Source organism: Linderina pennispora (genome assembly GCF_002104995.1).
Source record: "Linderina pennispora strain ATCC 12442 chromosome Unknown DL89scaffold_16, whole genome shotgun sequence".
NCBI classification, from domain to species: Eukaryota; Fungi; Kickxellomycota; class Kickxellomycetes; order Kickxellales; family Kickxellaceae; genus Linderina; species Linderina pennispora.
Genome location: NW_024468264.1, coordinates 214,320 through 239,562, shown reverse-complemented (window position 1 = coordinate 239,562; position 25,243 = coordinate 214,320). Strand labels below are relative to the sequence as shown.

At 54.5% G+C, this 25,243-nt stretch overlaps 14 protein-coding genes across 14 annotated transcripts; 8 read left to right on the top strand and 6 right to left on the bottom strand.

Moving 5' to 3' along the window:
- Positions 1-303: 303 nt before the first annotated feature.
- On the bottom strand, positions 304-975 carry DL89DRAFT_270264 (uncharacterized protein). Its single transcript, XM_040888637.1, has one exon. It carries the CDS (start codon positions 885-887, stop codon positions 705-707), a length of 183 nt encoding a protein of 60 aa, XP_040740353.1. The 5' UTR covers positions 888-975; the 3' UTR covers positions 304-704.
- A 1,372-nt stretch (positions 976-2,347) lies between these two features.
- DL89DRAFT_270263 (uncharacterized protein) lies at positions 2,348-4,027 on the top strand. The gene has a single exon (XM_040888636.1). It carries the CDS (start codon positions 2,394-2,396, stop codon positions 3,738-3,740), a length of 1,347 nt encoding a protein of 448 aa, XP_040740352.1. The 5' UTR covers positions 2,348-2,393; the 3' UTR covers positions 3,741-4,027.
- Positions 4,028-4,221: 194 nt separating this feature from the next.
- DL89DRAFT_270262 (uncharacterized protein) lies at positions 4,222-4,738 on the bottom strand. Its single transcript, XM_040888635.1, has one exon. It carries the CDS (start codon positions 4,730-4,732, stop codon positions 4,436-4,438), a length of 297 nt encoding a protein of 98 aa, XP_040740351.1. The 5' UTR covers positions 4,733-4,738; the 3' UTR covers positions 4,222-4,435.
- A 1,286-nt stretch (positions 4,739-6,024) lies between these two features.
- On the bottom strand, positions 6,025-6,645 carry DL89DRAFT_70103 (uncharacterized protein). Its single transcript, XM_040891991.1, has one exon. The coding sequence runs from the start codon at positions 6,523-6,525 to the stop codon at positions 6,070-6,072; it is 456 nt and encodes a 151-aa protein (XP_040740350.1). The 5' UTR covers positions 6,526-6,645; the 3' UTR covers positions 6,025-6,069.
- Positions 6,646-6,748: 103 nt separating this feature from the next.
- DL89DRAFT_270261 (uncharacterized protein) lies at positions 6,749-7,188 on the bottom strand. The gene has a single exon (XM_040888634.1). The coding sequence runs from the start codon at positions 7,140-7,142 to the stop codon at positions 6,759-6,761; it is 384 nt and encodes a 127-aa protein (XP_040740349.1). The 5' UTR covers positions 7,143-7,188; the 3' UTR covers positions 6,749-6,758.
- A 1,847-nt stretch (positions 7,189-9,035) lies between these two features.
- DL89DRAFT_270258 (chaperonin-containing T-complex subunit CCT5) lies at positions 9,036-11,220 on the bottom strand. The gene is made up of 3 exons (XM_040888633.1): positions 11,043-11,220; positions 10,459-10,938; positions 9,036-10,436 (listed from the first exon to the last, which is right to left on the bottom strand). Exons 1-3 carry the CDS (start codon positions 11,139-11,141, stop codon positions 9,414-9,416), a joined length of 1,602 nt encoding a protein of 533 aa, XP_040740348.1. The 5' UTR covers positions 11,142-11,220; the 3' UTR covers positions 9,036-9,413.
- Positions 11,221-11,363: 143 nt separating this feature from the next.
- DL89DRAFT_270257 (uncharacterized protein) lies at positions 11,364-11,835 on the top strand. Its single transcript, XM_040888632.1, has one exon. The coding sequence runs from the start codon at positions 11,395-11,397 to the stop codon at positions 11,782-11,784; it is 390 nt and encodes a 129-aa protein (XP_040740347.1). The 5' UTR covers positions 11,364-11,394; the 3' UTR covers positions 11,785-11,835.
- A 284-nt stretch (positions 11,836-12,119) lies between these two features.
- On the top strand, positions 12,120-12,760 carry DL89DRAFT_260355 (MSF1-domain-containing protein; the record flags this gene model as incomplete). Its single annotated transcript, XM_040885774.1, has 2 exons — positions 12,120-12,154; positions 12,238-12,760. The coding sequence occupies 2 exons, from the start codon at positions 12,120-12,122 to the stop codon at positions 12,758-12,760; spliced, it is 558 nt and encodes a 185-aa protein (XP_040740346.1).
- Positions 12,761-13,264: 504 nt separating this feature from the next.
- DL89DRAFT_270255 (uncharacterized protein) lies at positions 13,265-13,668 on the top strand. The gene has a single exon (XM_040888631.1). The coding sequence runs from the start codon at positions 13,277-13,279 to the stop codon at positions 13,430-13,432; it is 156 nt and encodes a 51-aa protein (XP_040740345.1). The 5' UTR covers positions 13,265-13,276; the 3' UTR covers positions 13,433-13,668.
- A 115-nt stretch (positions 13,669-13,783) lies between these two features.
- On the top strand, positions 13,784-14,472 carry DL89DRAFT_270254 (uncharacterized protein). Its single transcript, XM_040888630.1, has one exon. The coding sequence runs from the start codon at positions 13,969-13,971 to the stop codon at positions 14,323-14,325; it is 357 nt and encodes a 118-aa protein (XP_040740344.1). The 5' UTR covers positions 13,784-13,968; the 3' UTR covers positions 14,326-14,472.
- Positions 14,425-14,801, top strand: DL89DRAFT_69774 (uncharacterized protein). The gene has a single exon (XM_040891990.1). It carries the CDS (start codon positions 14,524-14,526, stop codon positions 14,743-14,745), a length of 222 nt encoding a protein of 73 aa, XP_040740343.1. The 5' UTR covers positions 14,425-14,523; the 3' UTR covers positions 14,746-14,801.
- Positions 14,802-15,809, bottom strand: DL89DRAFT_69773 (uncharacterized protein). Its single transcript, XM_040891989.1, has 3 exons — positions 15,398-15,809; positions 15,206-15,309; positions 14,802-14,960 (listed from the first exon to the last, which is right to left on the bottom strand). Exons 1-3 carry the CDS (start codon positions 15,579-15,581, stop codon positions 14,859-14,861), a joined length of 390 nt encoding a protein of 129 aa, XP_040740342.1. The 5' UTR covers positions 15,582-15,809; the 3' UTR covers positions 14,802-14,858.
- DL89DRAFT_270253 (uncharacterized protein) lies at positions 15,210-18,805 on the top strand. Its single transcript, XM_040888629.1, has 6 exons — positions 15,210-15,692; positions 15,714-15,805; positions 15,839-15,897; positions 15,925-17,717; positions 17,770-18,730; positions 18,756-18,805. The coding sequence occupies exons 1-6, from the start codon at positions 15,597-15,599 to the stop codon at positions 18,770-18,772; spliced, it is 3,018 nt and encodes a 1,005-aa protein (XP_040740341.1). The 5' UTR covers positions 15,210-15,596; the 3' UTR covers positions 18,773-18,805.
- Positions 18,806-20,386: 1,581 nt separating this feature from the next.
- DL89DRAFT_295580 (uncharacterized protein) lies at positions 20,387-25,204 on the top strand (the record flags this gene model as incomplete). Its single annotated transcript, XM_040890655.1, has 7 exons — positions 20,387-20,588; positions 20,675-20,889; positions 22,031-23,483; positions 23,512-23,618; positions 23,721-24,455; positions 24,493-24,867; positions 24,896-25,204. The coding sequence occupies 7 exons, from the start codon at positions 20,387-20,389 to the stop codon at positions 25,202-25,204; spliced, it is 3,396 nt and encodes a 1,131-aa protein (XP_040740340.1).
- Positions 25,205-25,243: the final 39 nt, after the last annotated feature.

Here is a 25,243-nt window from a genome sequence, read left to right as displayed (position 1 = left end):
GTTCCGACAAACAGACAAGGTGAGATAAATAAGATATGAAAAGCGATTAGGAGGTGCAGTTGTATCATTTGGCGCCACCAATGTAAACAGTAAAAGTAGAGGACATTGAGAAACTATGATGTGCTGGTGCTTTGAGATGCCTGCCCAGTATAATAAAATCAGCTCAGACCGCCGCCGATCATCGTTAATTGTGATATTATGAAAAGTAAAATCGCCAGCAGTACGATCATAGCAGCATGTCGCCTCAGGTACTGCCAGCACCAGTGCTACAATGCCAAGTAGCTCGGTAGTACGGACAATAGGGTAGTACGGACAATAGATCACTGCGCGAGCTACTTGTCAGTGGTTCCGGTGGATTTATCGGCAGAATAGCAGGGAAAAAAGTAAACACTGGAGTTCTTATCCCTCTGCAGCACAACATTTGAGCGTGTAGACTGGCTACAAAAAACATCTCGGGGACAGCTACCATGCTTTTTACCTTCTTCTTTGGCTCGAAATATACCTCTTTTCCTTATGACTACAATATGTCTTAGTTGGTTCTCGTACTCCACTCTGCACAACATGGCAGTAGCGAATATTTATTTGTTTTGCAACAGATATACACGGGTTATGTTGAGAAAGACGTTGGAGTGGTAATGAATATATGCTTTGGATAGCTAGCAACGCGTTGGCTGTTCGTTTTTACAACTCCCACTGCTGGGGAACTAGGCCATCGCGCGACAGTTGTACCGCAGGTGCAGCATCGCATCAATCTTGCTGCCAAACATCTCGTTGCAGCACTCGCACGGAAACGTGTTGGGTGGGGCTTCCTCGCCACTTTTCGGCGACTCGTCTGTCTTACTGTTGGCTTTTGATACACCGATGATAAACTCGAGCGTGAAAGACATAGTGGCTTAAATAGGAGGAGGATGGAAAATAATACAAAGGTCGGGCAAGAAAAAGATGTTCTTTCCATGTCTCAGAAACTAAGCCAGAGATGGCAAGGGTTTATATTCGCCAGAGGAGGGCGACTGCTCCTTTCTTCAGCTCGCCCGTGCTTTTGCTACAATACTGGCCAAAAGGTGTTGATAACCACCGGGCTATTTTCGTTTTATTTTGACAACATGCATAGCCGCAATTGTGCATGCGCTTTTGCATGTATTCTGAAACGCCATCAAATGGACAGCCGGCCTCGGTAAGTGTGAGAAAAAAATGCTATCTACCTGGCCATCTTGCCCGCTGCTGCCGCCGCTCTCTCCTACATGCTTTATTCATAATGCGCCTCTCGGCAATGTTTTCTTTTGGAAATGGCGCTTGCATGTGCCAGTGGTTCTCTGGGGTTCAGCTACTTGTTTTTTTTTTTTTTTTTGGATTCACATGGAGTATGTTTCTTCAAGTGGGCAGAAATAGCCTAGGCCGCTGGCAGGGTGGCTTGAGGTAAAAATAAAATCCCCTTTGTATGTACATCTTGCACGGCACTGCTCAGTATTACCGAGTACCAGGATAGACTCGCTTTGTGTCTCAAAGACCCTAGCGTACTTGGCCACGGTTTATTCAACTGCATTGTCGCTTGAACTCCACGCACATGTCTTCCATGCCAATAAAAGGATAGTGGCAAGGAAGCTATTGGAATGCTCCTTTTTGCGGGGCATGTGCTCGCGCGCTTTATCTTCTGTTCACCGTGCCCATCACTCCTCGTCTCCGTGCTGCCTCTCCTTCCTCCTGTACAAACATATTGCAAAGGAGCGACGTGTGAGCGTGACAGCATTGTGATTGCACAAGGAGCAGTATCCGCATACAGTATGCATGTCTGACAAAATTTTGCTATATGTTGCAGCAAATAGGGGAAGGGCAGGGTGCTGCTATTGCTAGCCAGGCAGGGATAGGCGGAAACAGCAGTGGGTCCTGCGTCCAACGGCATACAGTGCGCATAAAAGCGCCTTTGTGTTGAACCTGCGTGTACTTGTATCTAGCACCCCAGAGGCAGTAGAGAATGGGCCGGGATTACGAGTGTTTGGGGCAGTTGCATTGGCAATTGCATCCCTCCTGTGCAGCACCTCACTCAGCCCCTAGCAGTAGGAGGGGGAACAAAACGTAAACATGATACCCAGTGGTGCACGGCAGAGTGCTTCTTTGACCTGCCGGTATCTGCTCAATATGTAGCCATGTGCAACCAGATCCACTACCTGTACATGGCCAAGTACTATCTCCAGTACCATTTCACAGGCGACATGGTCAACTCATGTGACCGGCGATTATTCTTGATCCGCACCAGGGCTTGATCCGAGTATCCATAATTCTGGAATGGCAGCATTGTGGCAGTGCGCCAGGGTCTGCTTCTTATCGCAGCGGCCGTCGACCTTGGCGGTTTCTTTATAGCACCTCCTGTTCATCCTCTACATTTTTTTCCTACCATGGTAGACCTGTCGAGCTTCCTTGCGGACAACCCGTATTTCTCGGCCGGCTTTGGTCTTATCGGCGTGGGTGCGGGCGTGGCAGTAATGCGGCAGGGCGCGCGACGCGGCGCCGATCTAATGCGGCGACAGCTCCTGGTATCGATGGAGATTCCCAGCCACGACAAAAGCTACCAGTGGGTGCTCGGGTGGTTGAGCCGGCGTGGGGCAGAGACAGTTCGTAATGCGCAGAGCAACAACAATAGCATGACGTGGGTCAATCGGCGGATCGCCAAGGCTGTATTGCCGCGGCACCTTGCTGTACAGACCAGCTACAAGCAGCACGACAATGGCAGTGTTTCAACAGACTTCACCATGGTACCGGGCCAGGGAAAGCACATCTTCCACTACAAGGGCATTTTCATCCAGGTGGACCGGCAGCGCAATTCCAAAATGATTGACTTGCAGTCGGCAGCGCCTTTTGAGACCGTGACGCTGACGACGCTGAGCAGGGACCGGCAGATATTTAGCCAGATCCTGAGCGAGTCACGCGAATTCGCCTTGTCGCAGAACGAGGGCCGCACGGTGCTGTACACGAGCTTTGGCCCGGAATGGCGGCCATTTGGACTGCCACGCAAGCGGCGACTGCTCGAGAGCGTGGTGCTGGACAGAGGCGTCAGCCAGTCGATTGTGGATGACGTCAAGGATTTCATTAGCAATGGCAAGTGGTACGACGAGCGTGGAATCCCCTACCGCCGCGGCTACCTTTTGTACGGGCCGCCCGGCAGCGGCAAGACCAGCTTTATCCAGGCACTGGCGGGCGAGCTCGGCTACAACATCTGCATCCTGAATCTGAGCGAGCGCGGGCTGACTGATGACCGACTTAACCACCTATTGACAGTTGCGCCCGAGCGCAGTCTGATCCTGCTAGAGGATGTCGACGCAGCGTTCACGCGCAACCGGGAGCAGTCAGAGCACGCAGGGTATCAGCAATCAATGGTGACGTTTAGCGGCCTTCTCAATGCCCTGGATGGTGTTACGTCCAGCGACGAACGCATTATCTTCATGACTACCAACCATATTGAGCGGCTCGATCCGGCTCTAATCCGCCCGGGCCGTGTTGACCTGAAGACGTATCTGGGCAACGCGTCGCCTTTCCAGATCAAGCAAATGTTCACGCGGTTCTACGGGCAGGAGGCAGCGGAGTTGGCAGGCGAGTTTACTGCGGCGCTGGCCGGGCATACAGTCAGCACAGCGCAGCTGCAGGGGCACTTTGTCATGTACAAGAAGGACGCGCGTTCTGCCATCAGTGGCGTTGGCAGGCTCATTGAAGCGGCAAACAATGCAGCAGGCGACACAAGGAATTAGAGACACAGCTGATAGACAAGCGCTGCCCGCAATTTGTGCTGGCTGCTTCCCATCCTTGTGATATTGAGGGTGGGCTTTTTGGACCAGCAACAATCTGGCACGCGTGGTCGCGCCACAGGCGCTGACCTGTATTGTTGCCAGCTGGGAGCTTTGGACGCGTCTGTCTCTGTCTGGCGGTGCTTCGATCCGTCCGCACCCCCCGCCGATCTATTGGCTGGCAATACAACTAGGGGTTTGGAATAAATGGATCAGACACAATCAACGTTGTTCGAGTAGAAAACAGCATCTTGTCGACTAAAGAAGTAGCAAGCGCGTTCTTTGCTTTGTCAACGGAGCACATTATGTGCCCAACGTGGACGCTCTGGGCGATTAATTCCGTGGACAACAGCAAAAGGCCGACACAGCGAACAGAATCAGAAATAAATGTGGTGTGTACATTACTAAAACGTTGGCTGAAAGGGGGGTGGGGAACAGTAATAATAAAAGGATTGGCTAATGCGAGCGAGGCATACGCTTCGGCCCGAGGAAGACGGGGTGGAACGCAGCTGCTCGCGCCTTGCCAGCATGAATAGAGGGGAGTATTAGTGGCAAGGTCCGACAAGCAGCCATGGGGGAAAAGAGTCGGGAAGAACGCAGTCAGGAGGTATTGCCTTGGGCTTTCTGCAAGGCGGCAGGAGCGGTGCTTGCGCTTGCGCTTAGACAACGGCAGCGGCGTCCTCGGGCTGGTGGCTCTTGCGGTGGAACTTGGCGCCAACCTTGCCAAAGTTTCCGATGGGCGAGTAACCGGCGTTGTGGACAACAGCGAACGAGTTGTACAGGGCCACCAGCGAGGCAAAGAACGAGAACCAGCCGCCGGCCTTGATGGCGTTCTTGCGGCCAACCCAGGTGCCGCCAGCCAGGATGACGAACGACACAAACAGCAGACCCATGAAGATCGTTGTGGTCGGGCGGTAGCGCACGGTGCCGATAAAGAGCACAAAGGTGATCAGCATCCAGGCGAGCCAGAAGGTGCCGGCAGCGTGGCTGATGGTCTTGTCCTGGTTCAGCGTGTTGTAAATGTTGAAGCCGACCATGCTGAGCACTCCAATCGAGCCAAACAGCGAGCCATACAGGGTGAAGATGGTGGCGTGGACAGTGTTGTTGGTAGCAAACGCCCACATGCCGCTGATGAACACGACCAGGCCGCCAATGATTAGCGATGTCGCCGCCAGAGTGCTGACGTTGGGGTCATCGAACGGCATGCCGATGGCTCCAGCGTAGAAGCTGAAGGTGAACAGAGACACCGCGAGGGCTCCCCATCCCGGGCCGCTGGGGTCGGCAAACGGGCGGAAGCGGGGCTCGTCGGACTTGTAGCCGGCGTGGGCATGCGAGGAAACTGGATGATCGGTCTCAGACATGTTTAAAAATAGATTATAGGTGTTTAGGCTAAAAGTGTGTAAAATATGCGTAGAAATCACTAGATGTGGTTGGCGACAGAAAGCATGAGGAAGGCAGGAGCCGTTCTGTATGGCGGGGTGCTTGTCTTTTATACCAAGGCGCTTGTCCCCTCCGCGACGTCTGCAGCAAGGAAAAAACTAGTAGGGCGGCGGGTGGGAGGCGAGCAAACCAAAGAGTATGGTGGATAATGGACGTCTCACCAAATTGCGCGTTGCCGCTTGGGTCAAGTGTGCACAACATTATTCAGTCTGCCATCGTTTCTCGGGTTGCCAGTCCCCACTTTTTGCTGCCCGCTTGGTTGCGGGCTGGCAGAGTCCCGCGGCTTACGGGCAGTGGAGCTGGCGTCCCTGTGCACTGCCCACTGGCTAGGCATTGGCAAAGCATATTGCCAAATGAAGTGTAGAAAAATATATCGGGGAGGAGGGCGAGCAGACAATGTGACATTTCTAGCGTGAGGGAGGGGGTGTTGCGCAGGGAGGCAGTGCACCCCCTCGCCGGCCTTGTAGTTCTTTCTGCTCACGGGTATCCGTGTGTGGCCCACGTTTGCGGACATTCTCTTTGGCGATACGAAGCTTCCGGTTCAGGCGGGATTACTGCGATTCCTGTCGACACCACGGTTGGGTGTGTCAATGTATGCCTGGCTCGTGCCTGCCTTGGGGCGAGGGCCCATGGATCTCTACTTGCTTTTTCTCCTCTGGATTCCCCCCTCAGCCCGGCCACGTTCGTTGACTGCTCAGCTGGCGATAAATGGGGGGGGGGCGTGGAGCAGTGTCTGCGTAGTGACTCTGAAAATGCACACTAGCGGGTAATTTGTCAGAGCCCAGCTTGCTCGTGCGATGCAGTGTCCCAGCGGGATTGGACGAGGCGCGGGCGTGTGCCCCACGCTATGATATCACCATAGCGACAACCAGGCTGCGACACGCTGCTGATATCCGCAGCAGCAGCAGACAGTGCAGCAGGCAGCGGAGCTGCAAAGGAGAGGCCGCCTTCGGACCATTGCCCACTCTGACAAATGCTGGTACAAGACATGGGTGCTTTTTTGCGGGCAAATCCTCAGCTTGCTGCTCCAGTGGAAAAAACAAAATTTTCCAACAAATTTCCACCCGGTATCTCGCCTGCTACACAGACAAGCTCGACTACCGGATAAGCAGTGTCCAGGGTCAGCAGAGGATCCTCGGCCTTGCCAACACGGTGCAGTGGACTGCAGATGATGGAACCTTCTCGATTGTGAGAGCTCGAATGTCCGCAGAGTGTGCACGCATGCAGCGGGTAAGGTTGTGCCTTTGACATACAGCGACGGACATGGCGCAAGCGCGTTGCGTGAAAGCCGTGCTGCTGTCATCACCATGCTTTTGTCAGCAACTCCGAATACTCAGGAACATGGCGCGGTGAAACATGTTTACAGACACCGCATGCCTCCAGTGCAAAGCATGGAGCTCCGCAGTCATTGTGTTGGGAGTAGTACGCATCCTGTCTACGGTACACTGCTGGTTGTTTTGAGCCCTTCTGCTGCACAGAGCACAGATACCGACTGAGAACAGCAGCCATGCCATATTCCTTAGCTGGATTCACTTAATATCGCTACGGAATGAAGATGTTGAACAGCGCGCGGATCAGAAAATATCCAGCAGCAATAGCTACACAGTACCCCCAGTTCAGCCCGGTGAAGTCGGCGGCCTCTTCTGTCGCTGGCGAGCCCTTGTCGCTGGTGGTGCTCGGGATGACCTGCGATCCGCTCGACGCACACAGGAACGCAGGCATAATTTTGCCGACTCTGTTGTACAGCCAGTACCCGAACCTTGCCGAGCTCGCCGTCCAGTTCTTCCGCGTCGCCATCGTGTAGATTCCTGATTCAAATTCCTTGATCATGTATGGATGGAACGCCGAGCGCAGCTTGTAAACGAAATCGTCAGTTAGCTCTATCGGCCGGCCGTACGAACGGTAGAATGTGCCGATATGGCGCATGGTCGGGCATCCAAATTTGAGTGTCGGCGGGCACGACCGGATGCATTCGAGGCACGAGTCTATGCATGGCATTAGTTCCAGGTAGGTGTCGTTGCTTTCCGGGAAAAGACAAGATGCGCCGCGGCACGGGAATACGAATGCTGTGTCGTCGAGGTCATAGTTGTGTTCCAGGTTCACATCCCATTCGATTGTGCGTTTGGTGCGTTTGGATGTGGATTTCTTGGGGGTGTGGTATGTCCGGCGTTGCCGTCTTTGGCCAAACCGCTGGCGGGATCGAGGTGTGCGGGGGGATATCCGGTCCGTTCGCTTATGTGTCACGTTTCCCGCAATGTCGCTGGGTAGGTCCTTGAATGTAAACCCCAAATCTTTCGACCCTGCCGACCCATCCAGGGGACACTGCCCACTGTCGTTCCCGTTACCAGAGCCGCCTGCGTCTCGCACTCTCAGCCCAGGCAGCTCCTGGCTGAGCGTCGTCATAGAGCCTGCTCCATTCTCGCTGCTCACGCCATAGTCTGACCCTGCCTCCGATCCAATGTAGCGCGGAATCGAGTTGAGCATAAGCTGATGGTACACATTGTATATACCCGGAATGGCCTTGTCCATGCTTGCAAAGTCGGGCTCGTTCAGATCTCGCTCAAACGAGTCAATGCAGCGGGGGGCCATGATTGAGCACAGCCACGCAAAATAGACGACTCTGCAGTCCGAGCAGTCGCGCATCTGCGAGTAGAACAGCGATGTTTCGTCATTTAGCGCCAGGAACTGGTTAAAGTTTGTCATTTGCGACTCGGCCAGATCGCTGTACAGCATCGACAGCGCAGTCTTATTTGAAATGTCTGGCATGGCCGTGTCTTCAGTTATATTTCTGTCGAACGCCGGGTAGTAGCTGTGGAGCTGTCTGGGCGCAGGCACGGTTTGTGCAATGAACGGGCAGTTGGGCAGATCATAGATGATGCGGCAGTTGTCGTTGGCCATGGTGTGGACGATATTGGTGGCCCACAGCTTACCTACGCTGGGACCCAGCTCGCTCGTTTCAAAGTAGAATACTTCGTAGGACGTGTTGGCGGATAGGCCCAGGATGTGTGCGCGCAGTCCCGAGAACTTGTTCATCTGCTCCCACAGATACAAGGTGATGTTGGCTTTCGGATCCTTGTTCAGCGAGAGCCCGTTGCTGACCGAGTTGACCAAGTCGATGGTTGGTGTGATGGTCTGGATAATGGCATTCGTCCCGTTCTCCAGCCTCGTGCTTGTGCCCTGCACGCCACATATTGAGCGTGCCAGGTACCCGGCCATAGCTGGTCGCACGTATATCGAGTAGTTGGCTGACGGCGCAATGCTCGAAACGACGCCAAGCAGAGCCGAGTTGACATCGGCGTCTATAACCCTCATTGGCTGACCAGAACCCAGGCTGATCGGGTGCGACACAGTCGAGAATGCCAAGTTGAACGTATACGTGCCGTTCTGCCGGCCCTTGTCGCTGGGAGCAGTAGCCACAGCATAGGCGACGTCGCCTGCCCACTCGTAGTACCGTAGCCGCACAAAGCCATCCGCATACAGGCTGCCGGACGTATTGTCGACTTCGTAAAATATATCGCTGGCTGTGACATTGTATTCAGCCCGCCGCTGATGCGGCGAGGTGCCAACTTCGCCCAGCAAGTGCACGCCGCCGGTCTCCCACAGCTCATGGCCAATGGTGGTGTTCAGGAACAGGCCGACTATCAGGGGCAGGGCCTTTGGCGGCCCCAGCTCGCCAGCCTTGGGCGGCATCGAGCAGGTGGAGAGGTCAAGATATATGTTGTGTCGGGCGGTTGGGGCCGAGCTACTGCTGGCAGGCATATTCAGCCGCACGATTACTGACTCCCCGGGCCGCAATGTGCCGCCTGTGTGCCCCTGCCCGTCGATGGCCAGCTGATCAGCGCTGTTCACGAGAATCGAGAATACAGATACCAGCAGTACGATATACGATAGTAGCCTGCTCATATTCACCAGCGGTCCATTATGTCGGTGCAGAAAAAGTGTAGTAATTATTAAAAGTCAGGTCAGAAAGGAAGCGAAGGGCTGCACGATCGAAGAAGGAAGAAAAAGATCGGTTCCAGGCACTGGGATGGCCGACAGGCATTCGCTCTGCATCCTGTACGACCGGGCCCTGTTGCAAGAAGACATGGCAATTAATCAGCGGAAATAGAGTGATTTTGTATTTCTTTTTGGAAAAAAAGGCAGCCGACTATTGCTCGGACAGCGCAGCGCCTGAACGATCGGGCTCGACCGTCTGCCTTACTGCTGGTCGTCGGCCTTGTGGACAATGACGTCGTCAATCTTCAGAATCATCTTGACCAGCTGCGTGGCAAGCAGGAACTGCTGGCGCTTCGAGATCAGCGGATCGAAGACAAACTGCTCCTTCATGTCATTGATGCCGGTGTCCATGCAGTCGACGCCCAGCCGCGAGTTGCCTTCGGTGACCTGCTGGCTCTTGACATACGACAGTGTCTCGATAGGTGGCAGGCCGCTGTTCTCGGCCAGCGCCAGCGGGATCGCATCCAGCGCGCGTGCAAACGAGCGCATCGCATACTGCTCGATCGACGACACCTGGTCGGCTGCCTTCTCGACGGCGATCGAGCAGCTGATCTCAGCAGCAGCACCACCGTACACGACGCGGTTGTCAGTGATCAGGTTACGCACCACACACATGGCGTCGTGCAGCGAGCGCTTGGCCTCGTCGACAATCATCTTGTTGCCACCACGCACAAACACCGTGACGGCCTTCGAGTTGGCGCAGTCCTCAACCACAATCATGTTCTCGTTGGTCGTGCCGAACGCCAGCTCGCGGATGGTGCCTGCAGAGCCCAGCTTGGCGCTGCTCAGGTCCTCAAACCGCGGCACAATCCGGCCGTTGGTGGCAATAGCCAGCAGCTCGATTTCGGGGCCGCCCACCCAGCGGATGGCTGGCAGCTTGTGCTGCAGCAGCAGCGAGTTGGCCTCGTCGTCGAATCCCCACTGGCACGCAACCACGTTGGCGCCGCAGTCCTTGACCCGCTGCACCATGCTCTCGAATGTCTCGCGCTCAAACTTCTGCAGCTCCTCAAACTCCTTGACGGTTGTGATGTCGAGCTTGTGCTTGGTCTTGGGCTTGGGCGGCTCGAACGGGCACGTCAGGATCGCAATCTTGGCGTCCTTGATCTCCTTGGGCATCTGCGGGTGCGAGAAGTCCTTGTCGATAACCACGCCGTGCACCAGCGCTGTGTCGGCCATCTCTCCGCCAACCTTGCCCTCCATCTTGATCAGCTCGAAATCGACATCCTTGCGGTCCAGATCGGCAAACCGACAGAATGGCATCCACCGCGATCTGCGCAAACTGGTCATGGCACTTGTTCACAATCTTGCTGCCCAGACTAGTCTTTGCGCACTTGAACAGATCAGACGTGTCGTTCTTGCTCCACGGAATGACGTCCGACACCTCGTCCAGATGTGCAACCGCAATCTTGCACGCCTTCTCAAACCCGTCGGAAATGCGAATCGGGTGGATGCCGCGGTCCAGCAGCTCCTCAGCCTGCTCCAGCAGCGCGCCAGCCAGAACCACAATGCCGGTCGTTCCGTCACCGATCTCATCGTCCTGCGACTTGGACAGCTCGACAAGGAGCTTGCCAATCTGATTCTCCACCGCCATCTGCGACATAATCGTGGCTCCGTCGTTCGAGATAGTGATGTCGCCGTCCGGAGAAATCAGGATCTTGTCCAGGCCACGCGGTCCGAGCGATGTGCGAACAATGTTGGCGACGGTCTTTGCCGCCATGATGTGCGACTACAGAACAGGCGCGTGTTGTTAGCATACAGGTCACACAGTAACCAGAACAAGGGCACCCCCGCATACACACGCGTCTACCAGCAAATAAACCAACTGTTTACCTTGGTCGCCTCAATGCCCGTCTTGCGCGACTTCTTGTCCTGCTCGCGGACAATAATGAACGGTCTGCCGTACTCGTCAGTCGTGTAAATGGCGCTCATCGTCACACTGATTCGAATTAGCTTTGGAAAAGGGTGTGCGGGAAACGTAAAATGAAGAGGAAAACACAAACACCAGAAAGCTTCGGCTGACTTCTAATGCAGATCAAGCCCCTGCCAGCAGCCAGATCACCGATCACCACCAATTATTATTTTTTTTCGCTAGAAATCGGGCAAGGAAAAATTCAGCTTTTTTTTTTTTTTTTTTCGTTCTACCACCACCACTGCCTTTCCACCACTCAATTAACATACAGCAATGTCGACGGAGACCGAGCTCAGGAGGAACAACTACGGATCGCTGATCTTCTGCCCGACGTGCGGCAACCTGCTCGACAACCCGGGCGACCAGGACCATATTGTGTGCCACGCGTGCGGTGACGCCCAGCAAGGCACAAAGTTCGAGGGCATCGAGACTGTGTCGCGGTCCCAGGACAGTGCGTTCCCGTCAGCTCTGAAGAACAAGCGGTCGCTGGTGCAGGGCGTTGCGTCGGCAGACCGTGTCGACGCCACCGTCGAGGAGACATGTCCAGAGTGCGGCAGTGACGAGATGAGCTTCTACACCATGCAGATGCGCTCGGCAGATGAAGGCCAGACCGTGTTCTACAAGTGTACCAAGTGCGGCTATGGCTTCTCGCTCAAGAACTAAACACCCATGTAAACCTTTTTATGCTCTCAGAAATACACAATCTCCACTTCTGTGCCGATGAAACACGCACCTGGGTCCAGGATGCGCCCAACTGGGGGTCATCCCACCAGCGTAATCTGAAATCGGCCCGCCTTTGCGATTAGAGATCGGCCAGCTGCCGAAATCATTGAGCAAAAGTGCGCCTCCACCAACTGTGGGGCGGTTATCTTTTTTCTCTTGCTCCTGCCTCTCGCCCACTTTGTTTCTGCTCCCTGCCCAATTTCCACGCCCTCTGCGTTCTAGCGTCTCTCTGCCAAATTCGCCCGTTGTCGTCGTCGTCCAACTACTGACAAGCCATGGTCAAGTTTTACCAGCAGAAATATGCTTACGAGTAAGTGTCTGGCCGATGCACAAGCACCCCACTCCTCCTGGCCAGCGGCTACAGTTTTGCTAACACCGGCCACTCTTTTGTAGCTACTCGTGGGGAACAGTGTCCTTTGCGTTCATGAACCGCTACCCGAACCCGTTCGCCACGCATGTACTGACAGCCGACACGATTGACCACCGAATTGACGCAAAAACCGGCGAGCTCCATATTGTGCGGCTGCTCCGCAAAACCAACTCTGTGCCACGCTGGGCCAAGGGCATAATGCGCGGCAACGAGGCGTATATCCTGGAGGAAATCGTGGTGGACGCCCAGGGCAACAGAATGGTGGCCAAAACCCGCAACATCACGCACACACGCCTGATGAAGGTCGAGGAGAAGCAGACGCTCTGTGCCGATCCGGCCGACAATTCGCGCACGCTGTGCAAGAACGAGACGAGCATCCTGTCGAACATCGGGTATGGCCTGAACTCAAAGATTGAGAACTTTAGTCTCTCGCGATTCTCGGACAATATCGCCAAAAGCCGCAAGGGAATGCTGTACGTGCTCGATCTGGCTCACCGTAAGGGACTGATTCGGGCCCGTGTCATCGCCGATAAGCAGGAGCAGTGAAAAAAGTGCGGGATGGGAAAAATTATGTGCTGACGCCGCCGCGCAGCCGCCGTGCCCTTTTGTATTTTAGTATCTTGAACCACTCCCCTCGCCCCGCTCCGGTCTCCTGTTTTTTTGCTCTCTTCGCTCTTCGCCGAAGAAATGCGCACTGGTAATGGCTCTCCCACGGGGAGCCCAAAAGTGAATAAATGGACTGCCATCCTCATGATGATAAACGATTCTTTCGCTGCACTGCTGTGCTCGACTGCCCATATATGCTGCATATCAGGCACAGTCGATTGAGTGACATTATTCAAAGTGTATATCTGATGTAAAACATGTGTATGTGTGTGCTGAGGTACCGATATACCTACTATGCGACCAGGATAGATATGAGACAAGTACTGCCATAGACAGCGTTGGGCCAGGGCTGCGTTGACAAGGATTAGCATACATATGATAACTGCGGGTAGTCAATTATTGTCAAGAGAAATTGCATTTCTTTTCCACTCCTTATCACTGGCACTTTTCACACTAATGGCGACCTGGGTCACGTCAAGGCCATTTATACTTAAGCGTGTTGTTGCCATATATAGACAAACTATCAGCTTGAACACCCCAAATGATATCGATGGTTATATTTTATATTTGCAGCTGAACCAAGTATGCCAGTGCCGGAGAGGCACTATATAGGAGAGCCTCTACACAACTGCAGTCATGCTATGCCATGAATCGGCCGCTGAGCAGCAGCTTCGATACAGAAGCACGGTTGATTCAGACCAGTTCGCATCCAGGGGCATATACCTTTTAACGTCATCGCCATGCCCAGTTTTATGGAGAGTAAATACTCCGCACATTGTAAATAGGGGGTTCAGCTACGTCACAAGGGAGCTGCTCATCTCGCCTTGCGGCTGCAACATCGATTTTCCTGCCCTAGGCAGCATATTGGAGGCTTTCCCGTTCGGTTCTGGTAGGTGGGTTTCTTTGAAGGGGCTATGTTTCATTTACAACACACCTGGTATAGAGCAGGGCTTTGGCACTGCCCTTCTTACTACAGATAATCTAAACACACGGTCGCCAAAGACTTCTGACTACCTCCTTAGGCACATCCCTCATGTGGCATATTTGAGATATATACCGAAGCTGGATTCAAAGAAAAATCCCCCAGATTTCTCTCTGCAAGCCGTTAGACTTTTACCTGCCATGTCTGCAGACAGTCTATTTGCTGTATGTCCGACTCCCTGCACTCGAGCACATATCTTCCGCAATCTCTCATTCGGCTGTCGCTGCCTATCGGTAGTGAAAGTGCTAACCACGTTCCAAGGACATCTGGACCTTCACTGGTGGCAATGCATCTAATCTACTACGATACTGTTCATTATTGGGATACCTTTAGAGGCAGTCTGCCAGGATCCAACATTTTCAGGAATCTCAGAGACCTTCGGACACTACGCCATTATTCAGCCACGCTGCCTGTAGCCACCCCCGATACACACTTATCGCAAATATCTTTTCCAAAGCTGAAATATCTACGCCTAAGCAATTATCCGCTCAGTACAAGCTGTCACTGTTGGCACCATGGTTGATAGAGTTCAGCTATCAGCGATATCCACATCTAGACATATCCTGTTGCTACGCTGGGAGGTTTCACTGTGGAAGAGGTAAATATGTGACGATGTGCCGCAGTTTATTGCAAAGGGTGTCTTTAGTCAACCATTTGCAGCTCGCACTGCAGAAACAATCACTCCAACAAGTCTACCAATTCCACTTCCCGATGTTGTTCTATGGGCCACATTAGAAAACTTTTTGCTCAGTTCCTGGTTTGCCTCTCCAATCTTGTCAATATTCGCTCTCAGCTTCCCCATCTGCGTTGGCTGTCTGTTGGGCCTATATACAGCGCTGAAGACGGTTTGGTCAATACAGAGACACCACAACTGGAATGGTGCACTTGCACAACTTGTTTTGTTCTAGGGCACTGTCCATGCCCCGATGATTCCTTCTCTTGACGCGATGTGCACCTTGGTATCAGGCTTGCCTTTCCTCCCCAAGCTGGCCGTTCTGTATGGTATGCTACCCACAGCAAAGGACACATTTTCGGATCGTGGTATCCCGGGCGACCCTAGCCAAACAAGGCTCGAGACTGCTGAGTATATTCCACAAAGAAAAGGTAGAATGTACCTTCACCACAGGATTCCTTATATTGGTAGCACCGATAGCTAGCCTACATGGGTGGTCAATGCAATTTCATGCCGAATTCCTCAATATACGTGTACCCAGGATGTGCGACAGGAGCTGCAGAGTGGTTGTGCACACAATCAAAAGAGCCGTGCAAGGCTCACTGGCCAGCTCGCAGTAGAGTAAACAGAAAACTATGCGCCTCTGGTCGATCGGGCCAGAAGATGAAAACACGGCGCGTCTACGGCTCTGCCATTCTTTTTTCGCCTCTATTTACGCGACTTTGTATACCTTTCTGCTACTAACTTTTCCTAGCGTGCTACTTTCTTCGCTCCGTGCACGACGCGTCAAAGTTTTTTCTTGGGCTTGAAATCCACCAACCGCGCAGACAGGGGCTACTTGGTTCGATTTGTTGTAAATAATTTCTTTTGGCTAATTAGCGAGTCGCTCTTCTCTTATGAGCCAGCAAACGCCGCTACGGACCCAGCAAAAAAATTTCTACCAGCGGCTTGAAGGGCAGCGCAATTCGCCGACAGAGAAGAAAAAGGCCGGGGAGCAAACACGAGTGCAGGTTCCTTTCTTTGCCAACTCGACCTCCGTTAATATCGCCACAGCGTTCGCGCGCGCACACATTACTTCGGACACAATTAAGCAGCGGCCGAAGCATTTGCAGGGCATGCCAATGTCACCTTCACAGATTCCGCGCATGAGCTTCGACGACCCACACTTTGAGAAGCTGCCGCCTGCAGGTATGCACGCGCGTGCCAGTGTGCGGCCCGTACGCGACATTACATCAAAGCTGTCGGCTGCGGGCGCACCAAATTACAGCCGATTCGAGGACCAGGAGAATTTCTTGCGACCGCCGGGCAACTCAACGCTCGGTAGGATAGGGTTTGGGCGCGATCAAACGTCGGCAGAGGACAGACAGCAGCCGGCGTGGTTAAGGCGTGCCAAAGACCGGACAGGACTCACGCCGTTTGGCGGTGGCGCGTCGCAGGACCCGTTTGCAGAATCGCCGTCGCTGCCGCCCGGCAAACCCGACATGGCCAGCTTCAACGAGACGCGTATGACCAGCGAGTTTGGAAACAGCTTTCTGGACGGCCGCAACACGTACGGCGGCGGGCATGGGGCCAGGTTCGACGAGTCATTCTTTGACGAAGGCATACTTGGAAACAATGACCCGATCAGGCCTACGTATGGCGGCGGACCGAGCAAACTGCGGTCCATTAGCATCAGTGATGATGATATTGGCAAGGGTGGCGGCCACAGGGCTGGCGGAGGTGCGTTTGGCCGGAGTGGCAACATTGGCTATTCGTATAATCCGACTGGACGATCCTCGGCGACCTACGGAGGGATCGGTGATGACGAGGGAATCATGGACACTGGCCGCACCAGCTACACAAACGTCAATGACCCCTACAACTACAGCGGCAGCACGTACGGCGGCGACCGGTTCCACCCATCGGCCGTTGGCAACGAAAGCACTAACCGCGCTGCTGGCACGGCGTCTCGGCTCTCGATGCGCACACGGTACACAACGCCTGGCGGTGGCGCGTATGACCCGGATCTCGACTTTGGCACAGCGCATACCGGACAGCGTGCTGCTAGCAACTACGGCGAGGGCACACGCAGCTACGGCCCTACACCATTCACAGCACGTATTAACGGCCCGGGTGCGTTTCCACCTACAGCAAAGCGATTCTCGCAGCAGCGCAATAGCAACAACACAAATGTGGGCGATGGCCCAGCAGTATCGCCGACCAACCCGCGGCCGAAACTCAATGCTGCCCGCAATAATCGCACAGCCAGCGATCTGCTAGCAGCTCACCAGTATCTGGGCGTTGGCAAAAAAGCACAGCGTGGGTGGGACGGCTACCTGCAGCGAGATGACCAACGCACGGTGCGTACGTTCAGCGATAGCTTTGTCAGCAATTCGTCCAATGACTTGCACAACCTGGGCAGCAACGGAATTAACCACGACAACCCAACGCTGCTGAAGCGGCTGTTCCGCAACATCCTGGCCAGCTGGGGTGGGTCGACAGGGACTACGACCGAGCGCGTGTCGTTTGCCTTCTTTATAGTCTACTATCTGATCAAGGAGACGGTGATACTGATCGTGTCGTTTGCCACCAAGCTGCTATTCAGGATCATCATCGGCACGATCTACAGCGGCACGCGCGAAGCCATCTTGCTGCCGCTGTCGCTGTGGCGGCTGATTGCCCCAGGCGAGTACCGCGATTCAGCGCGCACCATGACCGGGATCCTGACAGGCCTTGCTATGGTTGCGTTTTCTATCATTGCTAGTCAGTACGCCCAGCCGTTGCTCTCCAGCCTTCCGTCGCTACCACATATGCTGTCCCCTGGCCGTCTATTTGGCGGAATGCGTTCACCTACGCCTAGCAAGCGCCCGATCACAATGCCGCCGCTGACAGACAGCAGGCCTGTGGATCCCAACGGACACAGTTCGGCCATTACCGAGCGGCTGGCAGATGTGGAGCAGACACTGAGGCACCTGTACAGTTTGCTGGATACGCTGAAGACCCATCGCGAAGAAGAGCAGCAGGATGTGTTTGACTCGTTGGAGAAGCTCGAGCGCGAGAAGCAGCAGCTGATGTCTGAGCACCAGGACGAGAAGAAGCGGATTGCAGACCTGGAGAGGAGCTATGCTTCGCTGAAGCACGACATGCAGTCTCAGACATCCAAGGCCGCAGGCGGCAGCGGTGTCTCTGCCAAGGAAATGCAGAGCATCAAGCGCCAGGTGGAAAGGCTCGCGCGGGATATTGCCAGTGCGCAGGCCGAGGCGGTGCGGCAGAGCAAATCGCACGACAAGCAGCTCAAGGAATACAACTCCGAAGCTGGACAATGTCTCTGCATCGGCGCAGAAGCTGGTCGAGCAGGCAAAGAGGGCGCTTGAGGATAAAATTTCCAAACTGCAGGGCGGCCGCAGGGTCGTGAGTAGCGGCGGCGGCGGCAGCGTGAGCCTGCGTGAAGTGCGTGAGCTGGTTGATGCTGCTATCCGCGAGCAGGAGAAGGAGCTGCGGGAGCTGCTCAAGCCCGAATGGCTCGAGACCGATGGCGACGTAGCGTACGACAATGTGGCTCGCATGATTGAAGGCGCGCTGAACCGGTACGCCAACGACCGTGTGGGCAAGACGGACTTTGCGCTGTTCTCGGCTGGATCGCGCATCATTCCTAGCCTGACATCGCAGACGTACGAGGCAACGCCACGCGGGCTGTTCCAGAAGGCGCTGCGTGCAATCGGCATGACGTCGTCGCAGCCGCCCACGGCTATAATCGATCCGAACACGCATGTGGGCGAGTGCTGGCCGATGCGCGGACCGTCGGGCCAGGTGGCCCTGCACCTGGGCCAGGTTGTGGATGTGGCCGAATTTGGGCTGGAGCATGTGGCCAAGAGCGTGGCCATTGACTGGCGCAGCGCCCCGCGCAGCATTGAGATTTGGGGCTACGTGCTTGGCCAGGCTGCGCCGGCTGCAGCCTCCGACAACTCGGCGTTCGACATTTACCCGGAAGATTTTGCCGACGACAGTGATGAGCCGGCCGATGATGGCGCTGCCGCCCCGCATTCCACAGCTGCAGCCGAGTTCAGTGGCATGCCAATACCGCCGCTGGCCGACAGCAGCTCCGACTATGGCATCGGCGAACTCAAACTGCTGACCACCTACGAATACGAGCCGTCGGATGACCGCCCGATGCAGGTCATTCCGGTGGACGGGCCGGTCCGAGTGCGCACGCTGGTGCTCAAGGTCAACTCGAACTGGGGCCACCCCGACCACACCTGTGTATACCGCCTTCCGCGTCCACGGCAGCCGGGCGCCTCCAGCCCAGCCAGCTAACTAGTTGTTGCCAACTTTTCAAAATATATATTCCTTTTTGCTCCTAAACATGAGACTTGTTGCTCGCACACAACAGGTTGGCGACTTGGTTTCGTGTGCCGCGCGTGGGACAGAGGGCTGAAACGCGGATATGTGTGCTGGGTGTGCAGCAAGCTCACATGGCTCGCTGGGCTTGCCGAGAGTGGCCAGCATCATCTGGGCGGTGTCAGCGGGTGATGTCTGATTTTCTTTTGGGCACTTGCCACAAATCTGCTTTGTTTCTTTGCTGTGTGGAGCGTGCTCTGGCAAGAGTCATGCGGTGTGGATGTTTGCGAGCTAGTGTATGTGGGTTGATGTCAGCAGCCGAGTGGGCATAATGGCAATACCCGGGCATTCACCCTATGCCCCCTCGCCCACTGGATGAGCCTGCCTGTGGTTTTGGGTCTGCTTTGTTTTGCTTTTTGCTTTCTGCTTTTCCCTGGCTCGACTCAATATATGCATGTCCATGTCGACTTGTATGTGAGACCCAGCAGTGTCCGGATGACTGATGTCGCTTTTTTAATTAGACGATCATTTCCCCCCTCTCCCCACCACCGCTATCTGCATTCCCTGTCGTTCCGGTGTGTCCATTTCCAAAGGATGCGCCTTGCTAGCTTTGTTTGTTCGAAGCAGCAAAGGGGGCCGGATGTAAATACAACACCTGTCCATACTCAGAACCGCGCTTCTCTACAATGCACAGATGCTGCTGGTAAAGTCTGTGCTTGGTTCTTTGTCGAGTATCTGCTGAGGATTCCACGTCCTTTTGTGGCGCCCTGGCCGTGGTATTGCGCGATATTAAGCTTCACTCCTCCCTTTCAGGAAACCCTTAACAATGAGTGTAATTTGCTTGCAAGAACCAAATATATTGCTTTTATGTAGCTCATCACTGAACATTGCGACGGTTGGAGAAAGTGCGCTGGCACCATCTCGGGTTTTTGCAAATTCCACTGGGGGTCACCACCCACCCCCTCCCGGGTTCGCCTAAAAAGTGGGTTTTCCGTTATAAAGGGCAGCTGCCTTCGCGCACTTTTTTCGATTTCCAGTTCTGCTATTCTTTCTCTACCTACCTTTCAGCTTCTCGCGCGCTCCTTGTCTCTTGTAAACCCATTCCTCGCTGCTGCCTGTGCGCAAGCTAGTCTAGTGAAAAATAAAAAGCCATCGGCGCTGAGCAGCTGTATTTCTACGCTGGGCGCAATTGCTATTCGTTACAGGACCCACCACCTCTGGACGCTCGTTCTGACTGGCCGCTGCGAAAAAAGCGCAACTGTTTTTTGCATTTTGCGCAGCCTTGTCCCTTCTCTGAAGTAAGCAGCAGGGACTGCTTTTTGTTTCCGAGTCGTGTCCCTTTTGCATCTGTTTATCACCAGGGGCGATAGAGAAGAGTGGCAACCCGCAAACAACTAGGGGCAAGCGTGCACCTGAACTAAAACAGAAACCCCTCTTTGGCACCTACGCAAGAAGAAAAAGCTTGGCCGCGTGAGAAGCCCCAGCTCTCTGCTCCCCCTCCTCTATTTCACCTCCTGCTCCACTTTGTCCTTATTCCCGGTAATTCCCATTATTCTACACCCTTATTCTCCCGAGCACAAAACCACACCAGGACATGGCCGACAAGTACGTTCTGGAGGAGCAGACGGCGTTCGAGAACGGCGAGCGTGAAGGATTCCCGTGTTTTGTGTACAAGCACCGGGCAAGCGACTTCCGAGTTGTGGTATGCCAGGTGCCCGGCCCGGTGTGCAAAATGGCAGTGTGCGTTCCAACGCCATGTAAGGATCACAAGGGGAAGCCGCATACGCTGGAGCACTGTAAGTACACGGAGGCGAGGCGGAGTGTGCGGATCCATATTCGGATATCACGATTTACCCATGCCTGGTTTTTCTCGCGTATGTAGTGGTGTTTTGTGGGTCAAAGGCGTTCCCTTACCGTGGATACATCGACACAGTGGCATCGCGCAACCTCGGCCTGCCCATGAACGCGACGACCTTTAATGACATGACACTGTTCAAGTTCATGGGGCTCACCCAGCAGGGCGCTGCAAATGTCCTGCCCGTCGCACTTGATCACATCATGCACCCGCTGCTGCTGAACACGCATTTTGCAACTGAGGTGAGTTTCAAACCTTGCTGCTTGATCGAGGGATGCATATTGCTATGTTGTTTTTTTCTAGACACACCTCTTTGTTCCTCCTGCCCAACTTTATCGCCACATACATCATGGACATCATAGACATCATGGGTATCATGGACGTCATAGATTTCATGGACGTCATGGATGTCATGGACGCCATGGACAGGAATAGCGCAGGGATGAAGTCACTGCCTGAAGAATAGCGTGCAATCTCCGTCACTTGCTTTTATTGTTTACTTCTCAACACACATGCATGGACTAGCAGCATTTCCTTTTTGCTGCTCCCAAGCGAGACGCAAAGTTGCATATGCATTCTTGTCCATCAAATGTCGGCGCGCGCTTGCGTGTCGATTGTACAAATCGCTCGCAGCCAATGTATCCGCACCTACCTCCTTTTTTGTTCACGATGCATATCCGCCCACTGCTGCCAGCTGCCCAAATTGGCATCATTAGTGTCCCAGCTTTTTGTATTTCCTACTTGCCATTGCGATGGATGCTGGCCACATCAGCGATCAGCCCCCTTGTCTATTTTTGCTTGCCAATTCCTTATGCGTCCATGTGTGAATGTCACAGTGCTGGCTGCAGGTTCGTGCATTAGAGAAAAGACAAGAGATATGACGCTTGGCAAGTCCGCCCCCAGTCGCCAAAATACCCGCATAGTGTGCTGGGCGAAAGGCGGGTCCTGGAATCAACGCGGGTCCTGCCTGTGATTTGTCGAGGCGCCCCTGCGCGTGCCTGTCCGCAATGTTAATTTATGCCCAAGCTATGCAGCTGTGCTATCTTGTGAACAGGTTCGGCGCCTTCACGCGGATGAACCTGTCATGGGCTCACGAACCCCGCTCCCTATAGCACAATGCGGCTATGCGCTGTTCTATAAAAAGAGTGGACCACCAGACGTGGCATGCATTGTCCTTGCACTCTGCGGTGCGCTTCCCTTTTCACTATTGCCTCGACAACCCGCGCATGATCACGAGCGCCCAAAGCTGCCCTTTGCTGATTTTTTCCCTTCGTAGGTCTACCATGTGGACACTGATGGCAAGCAGCAGGGCGTTGTACTCAGCGAAATGAGCGATCTTGCGTTCAAGGAGCCACTCTGTGCGGTCACTTGACCCTGCGCCAGAACATGTACCCGCCTCGGTCGACGTACTCGTTTGGAGCCGGCGGCCTTCCGCAGAGCATCTCCGAGCTGACAAACGATGAAATCAAAGAGTACCACGCCAAATACTACAACTACGGTGACATCACCCTGCTTCTCGTCGGCGCCTACGATGAGTGCCCAGCCGAGATTTTTGATGCGCTGGACAAACTGGATGCCGAGATTTCAGCCGCGCCGCCCAAGATCTCTCAGCCAATGAAATCGCCGCAGATTACCCGCGAAAAGCGTCGCCACGACGTCGTGTTTGCGTCAGAGAGGACCACCAAGGGCTCAATGGCATTTGCGTGGGAGGGGCCGGCCTGCGAGGATGTCGAAACCCAGATTGCGCTGGAGATGCTGATCGACTATCTGAAGAACGAGCCGACATCACCGATGCGTCTGAGGTTCACCAACCGCCCAGTGCAGATTGCCGGGGATATCGACTTCTCCATCCGCCCGTATATCCCAACCATGATTGAGCTCAATTTTCTCGAGGTGCCTCTCAAATCGTATGCCACGCACCTGGGAGCTGCAGTGGCATCCACTACCATGTCGACGCAGAACCGCCGTCCGCCCACATATGTTCCTGTATCCCAATCAGCAAGTGCAGCAAGCAGCTACCCGTCGCCTGCCGAAGCCTACGGGGCTACTGACCTGACTACACAGAGCGACGATGTAGTTAATCTGTTCTCACATAACAGCTACCGCCGTAAGTTGATGGACGTGTTCACATACATGACCGACTACTGGCTGGAACACCGGTGGTCACACTTCCACAGCTATATTGTCAAGCGCAACGCGGCTATTGCAGCAGCCTTCGGGAAGACGGCGATGGACTACGCTGATATGTATGGCCTCGTCCAGATGCTGTCTCGCGATGCAACAGCGTTCCGGTTCTCGCCCGAGTCAATTGCAAAGTCTAGGCCTAAGTTTGGCTCGCGTGCCAAGCAGTTCACGATCCGCCGTGAGCTCGAGCAGAAGGACCACAAGTTCTGGGAAGCACTTATGCAGCGCTGGCTGATTGACAACAAGCTGGTGCACCTGGCAATGATTCCAGACTCCAAGATGAGCATTCAGATTGAGGCCGAACGCAACCTGAGAAAGCGCTCATTCTTGGAAAGCCTGACGCCGGAGAAGATGAAGGAGGTCGAGCGAAAGAACGCTGAGGCCATGGAGTCAACCAAGATCAACATTCCGATGGAAGTGCTGAGGGCGATGCCCCCGACGCCCGATGTCTCCAAAGTGCAACTGCCGCCGTTCTACGGATTCGGGTTCAACTTGGCTAGCGAGCGTGCGGGCCAAGCAACACCGTTTGGCTACGGTCGCGTGTTGGTCGTGCCGACTGAGATTGAGGCCAGGTTCCAGGTCTCCCTGCCTTTGGCTGGCCTGTCTTGCGACTTGTATCCGTACCTGGTTCTGTTTACTGAGCTTCTGGCCAGTCCGCACTGGACTTATTCTACCCTCAGCCCTTGCATCCGAGCTGATGAATGGCGATGACGGCCAGGAGATGCAGCCATCCGAGATGCCCATGCAGTACATTCCTAGCGAGCAGGTGGATGCGTCGTTCAGCAAAGTTCTTACCCAGCATAGAGCCTTACATTGGCGAACTACTCTGATTTGGAAAACAGCGGTCATTGGCCGTATGAGGTCCTGACCCTGTACGGGTCGACGACAGGCAGCAATCTGCGCGCTGCGTTCAGGGCTGATGGTTTTGAAACTGCTGTTTGGCGACTTTGGCATCGATGCTATCCACAAAACTGCTACCCGCCTCAGAGCTATGGTGAACCGCAACAAGGAGATGCACAACTCGATACTCATTGACATGTTCCAGTGGCTGCGTGCACCTGGTGCATTCGATGCCAGCTCGCTGGTCAGGAACCCGCTTGTGCCTGGTGTCATCACAAACACCAGCAAGGAGCCACTGGGACGTGTCCTGAATTTGTACTTCCAGGCATCATTCATGAAGTCTGTGACGCAGTCTCTGTCAAGCGCAGTGTCGGGAGACGATGCGATGCCATCCAGCACGCACAAAGTAAGCGATGCAATTGCCCGCATCCGCATGCATTTTGCAAACTGCATAGCCCGCACTGGGCTGCTCCATGTCACTTTGCCTGAGAAGCAAACCGACATCAAGGCTCGCGTTATAGTGGACGCTTTGATTGAGGAGTGGCGGGTGCGCACAAGCATGTGGCGTGAGACCCACCTGACGATCATCGCTCCATCGTCGCCTTCCGAGCCCGTAGTGCCTTACGCCTCGCCAATCCCCTTGATCACTACCGCACAATTGCAGGCGTCTGGGCCGCCACGCAAGCGCCGCAGGAGCACAGCACAGCCAGTGAAGGCTGTGCCGGAGCACAAGAGCCCTGTGGTTGCGGGACCGCCTGGTGAGCGTCGCGGCAGCCGCCTGTTTGTCGATCCTCAAAAAGCCACTGGGCCTGCATGTGCAGCTGCCGGAGCTACGCACATCATACTTTGGCGTCCAGGTCCCGCTCGACATCCCCAAGGATCCAGTGGATACGGCATTGGTTTCCATCGACAAGCAGCTCGAGTCCTTGCCAGCACTTGACATATTCTCTTTCCAAATCCTGGCTGGGCTGCTGAGTCGCTCAGAAGGACCATTGAAGAACGCAATCCGCGGACGCGGCCACGCCTACGGAATCGGCATCCACGCTCGCGCAGAAAACGGCCATATGGCGATCTACATCAGCCATGCAGTCGACCCTATCAAGGCGCTGCACGCGCTGTGGGAGGTGATCGAAGACATGTGCACCGAAGAAGGCTGGGCTGCGCGTGTCAATGAGGTCCAGCTCGAGGCTGTCCAAGTCGATGTACACATTCCGCCTATACCAGAGCCCAGGCAGCGCCATCCCGTTTGACGATGCAACAGCCATCCTGCGCGGGTTCTCGGGGCTTGAAGAGTCGATCAAGTGGTCCGCCCGCCACATCGAGCATATCACACTCGATGACCTGCGCCGCGTATTCCTAAGGTTCTTCCGGCCGATCGTGCAGAAGACTGGCAAACACATTTATCTGTTTACTACGCCCACCAAGACCGAAGACGAGGAATCTGAATTCATGAAGCAGCTGAATGACAACCCGTACGACATCGAGTTCAAGCAGATCGAACTGTCTGTCTTGGATCCTATCATCAGCCTCTAGCTTCCGGCTCCGTGTACTGCACTATCACCTTATTCGTAT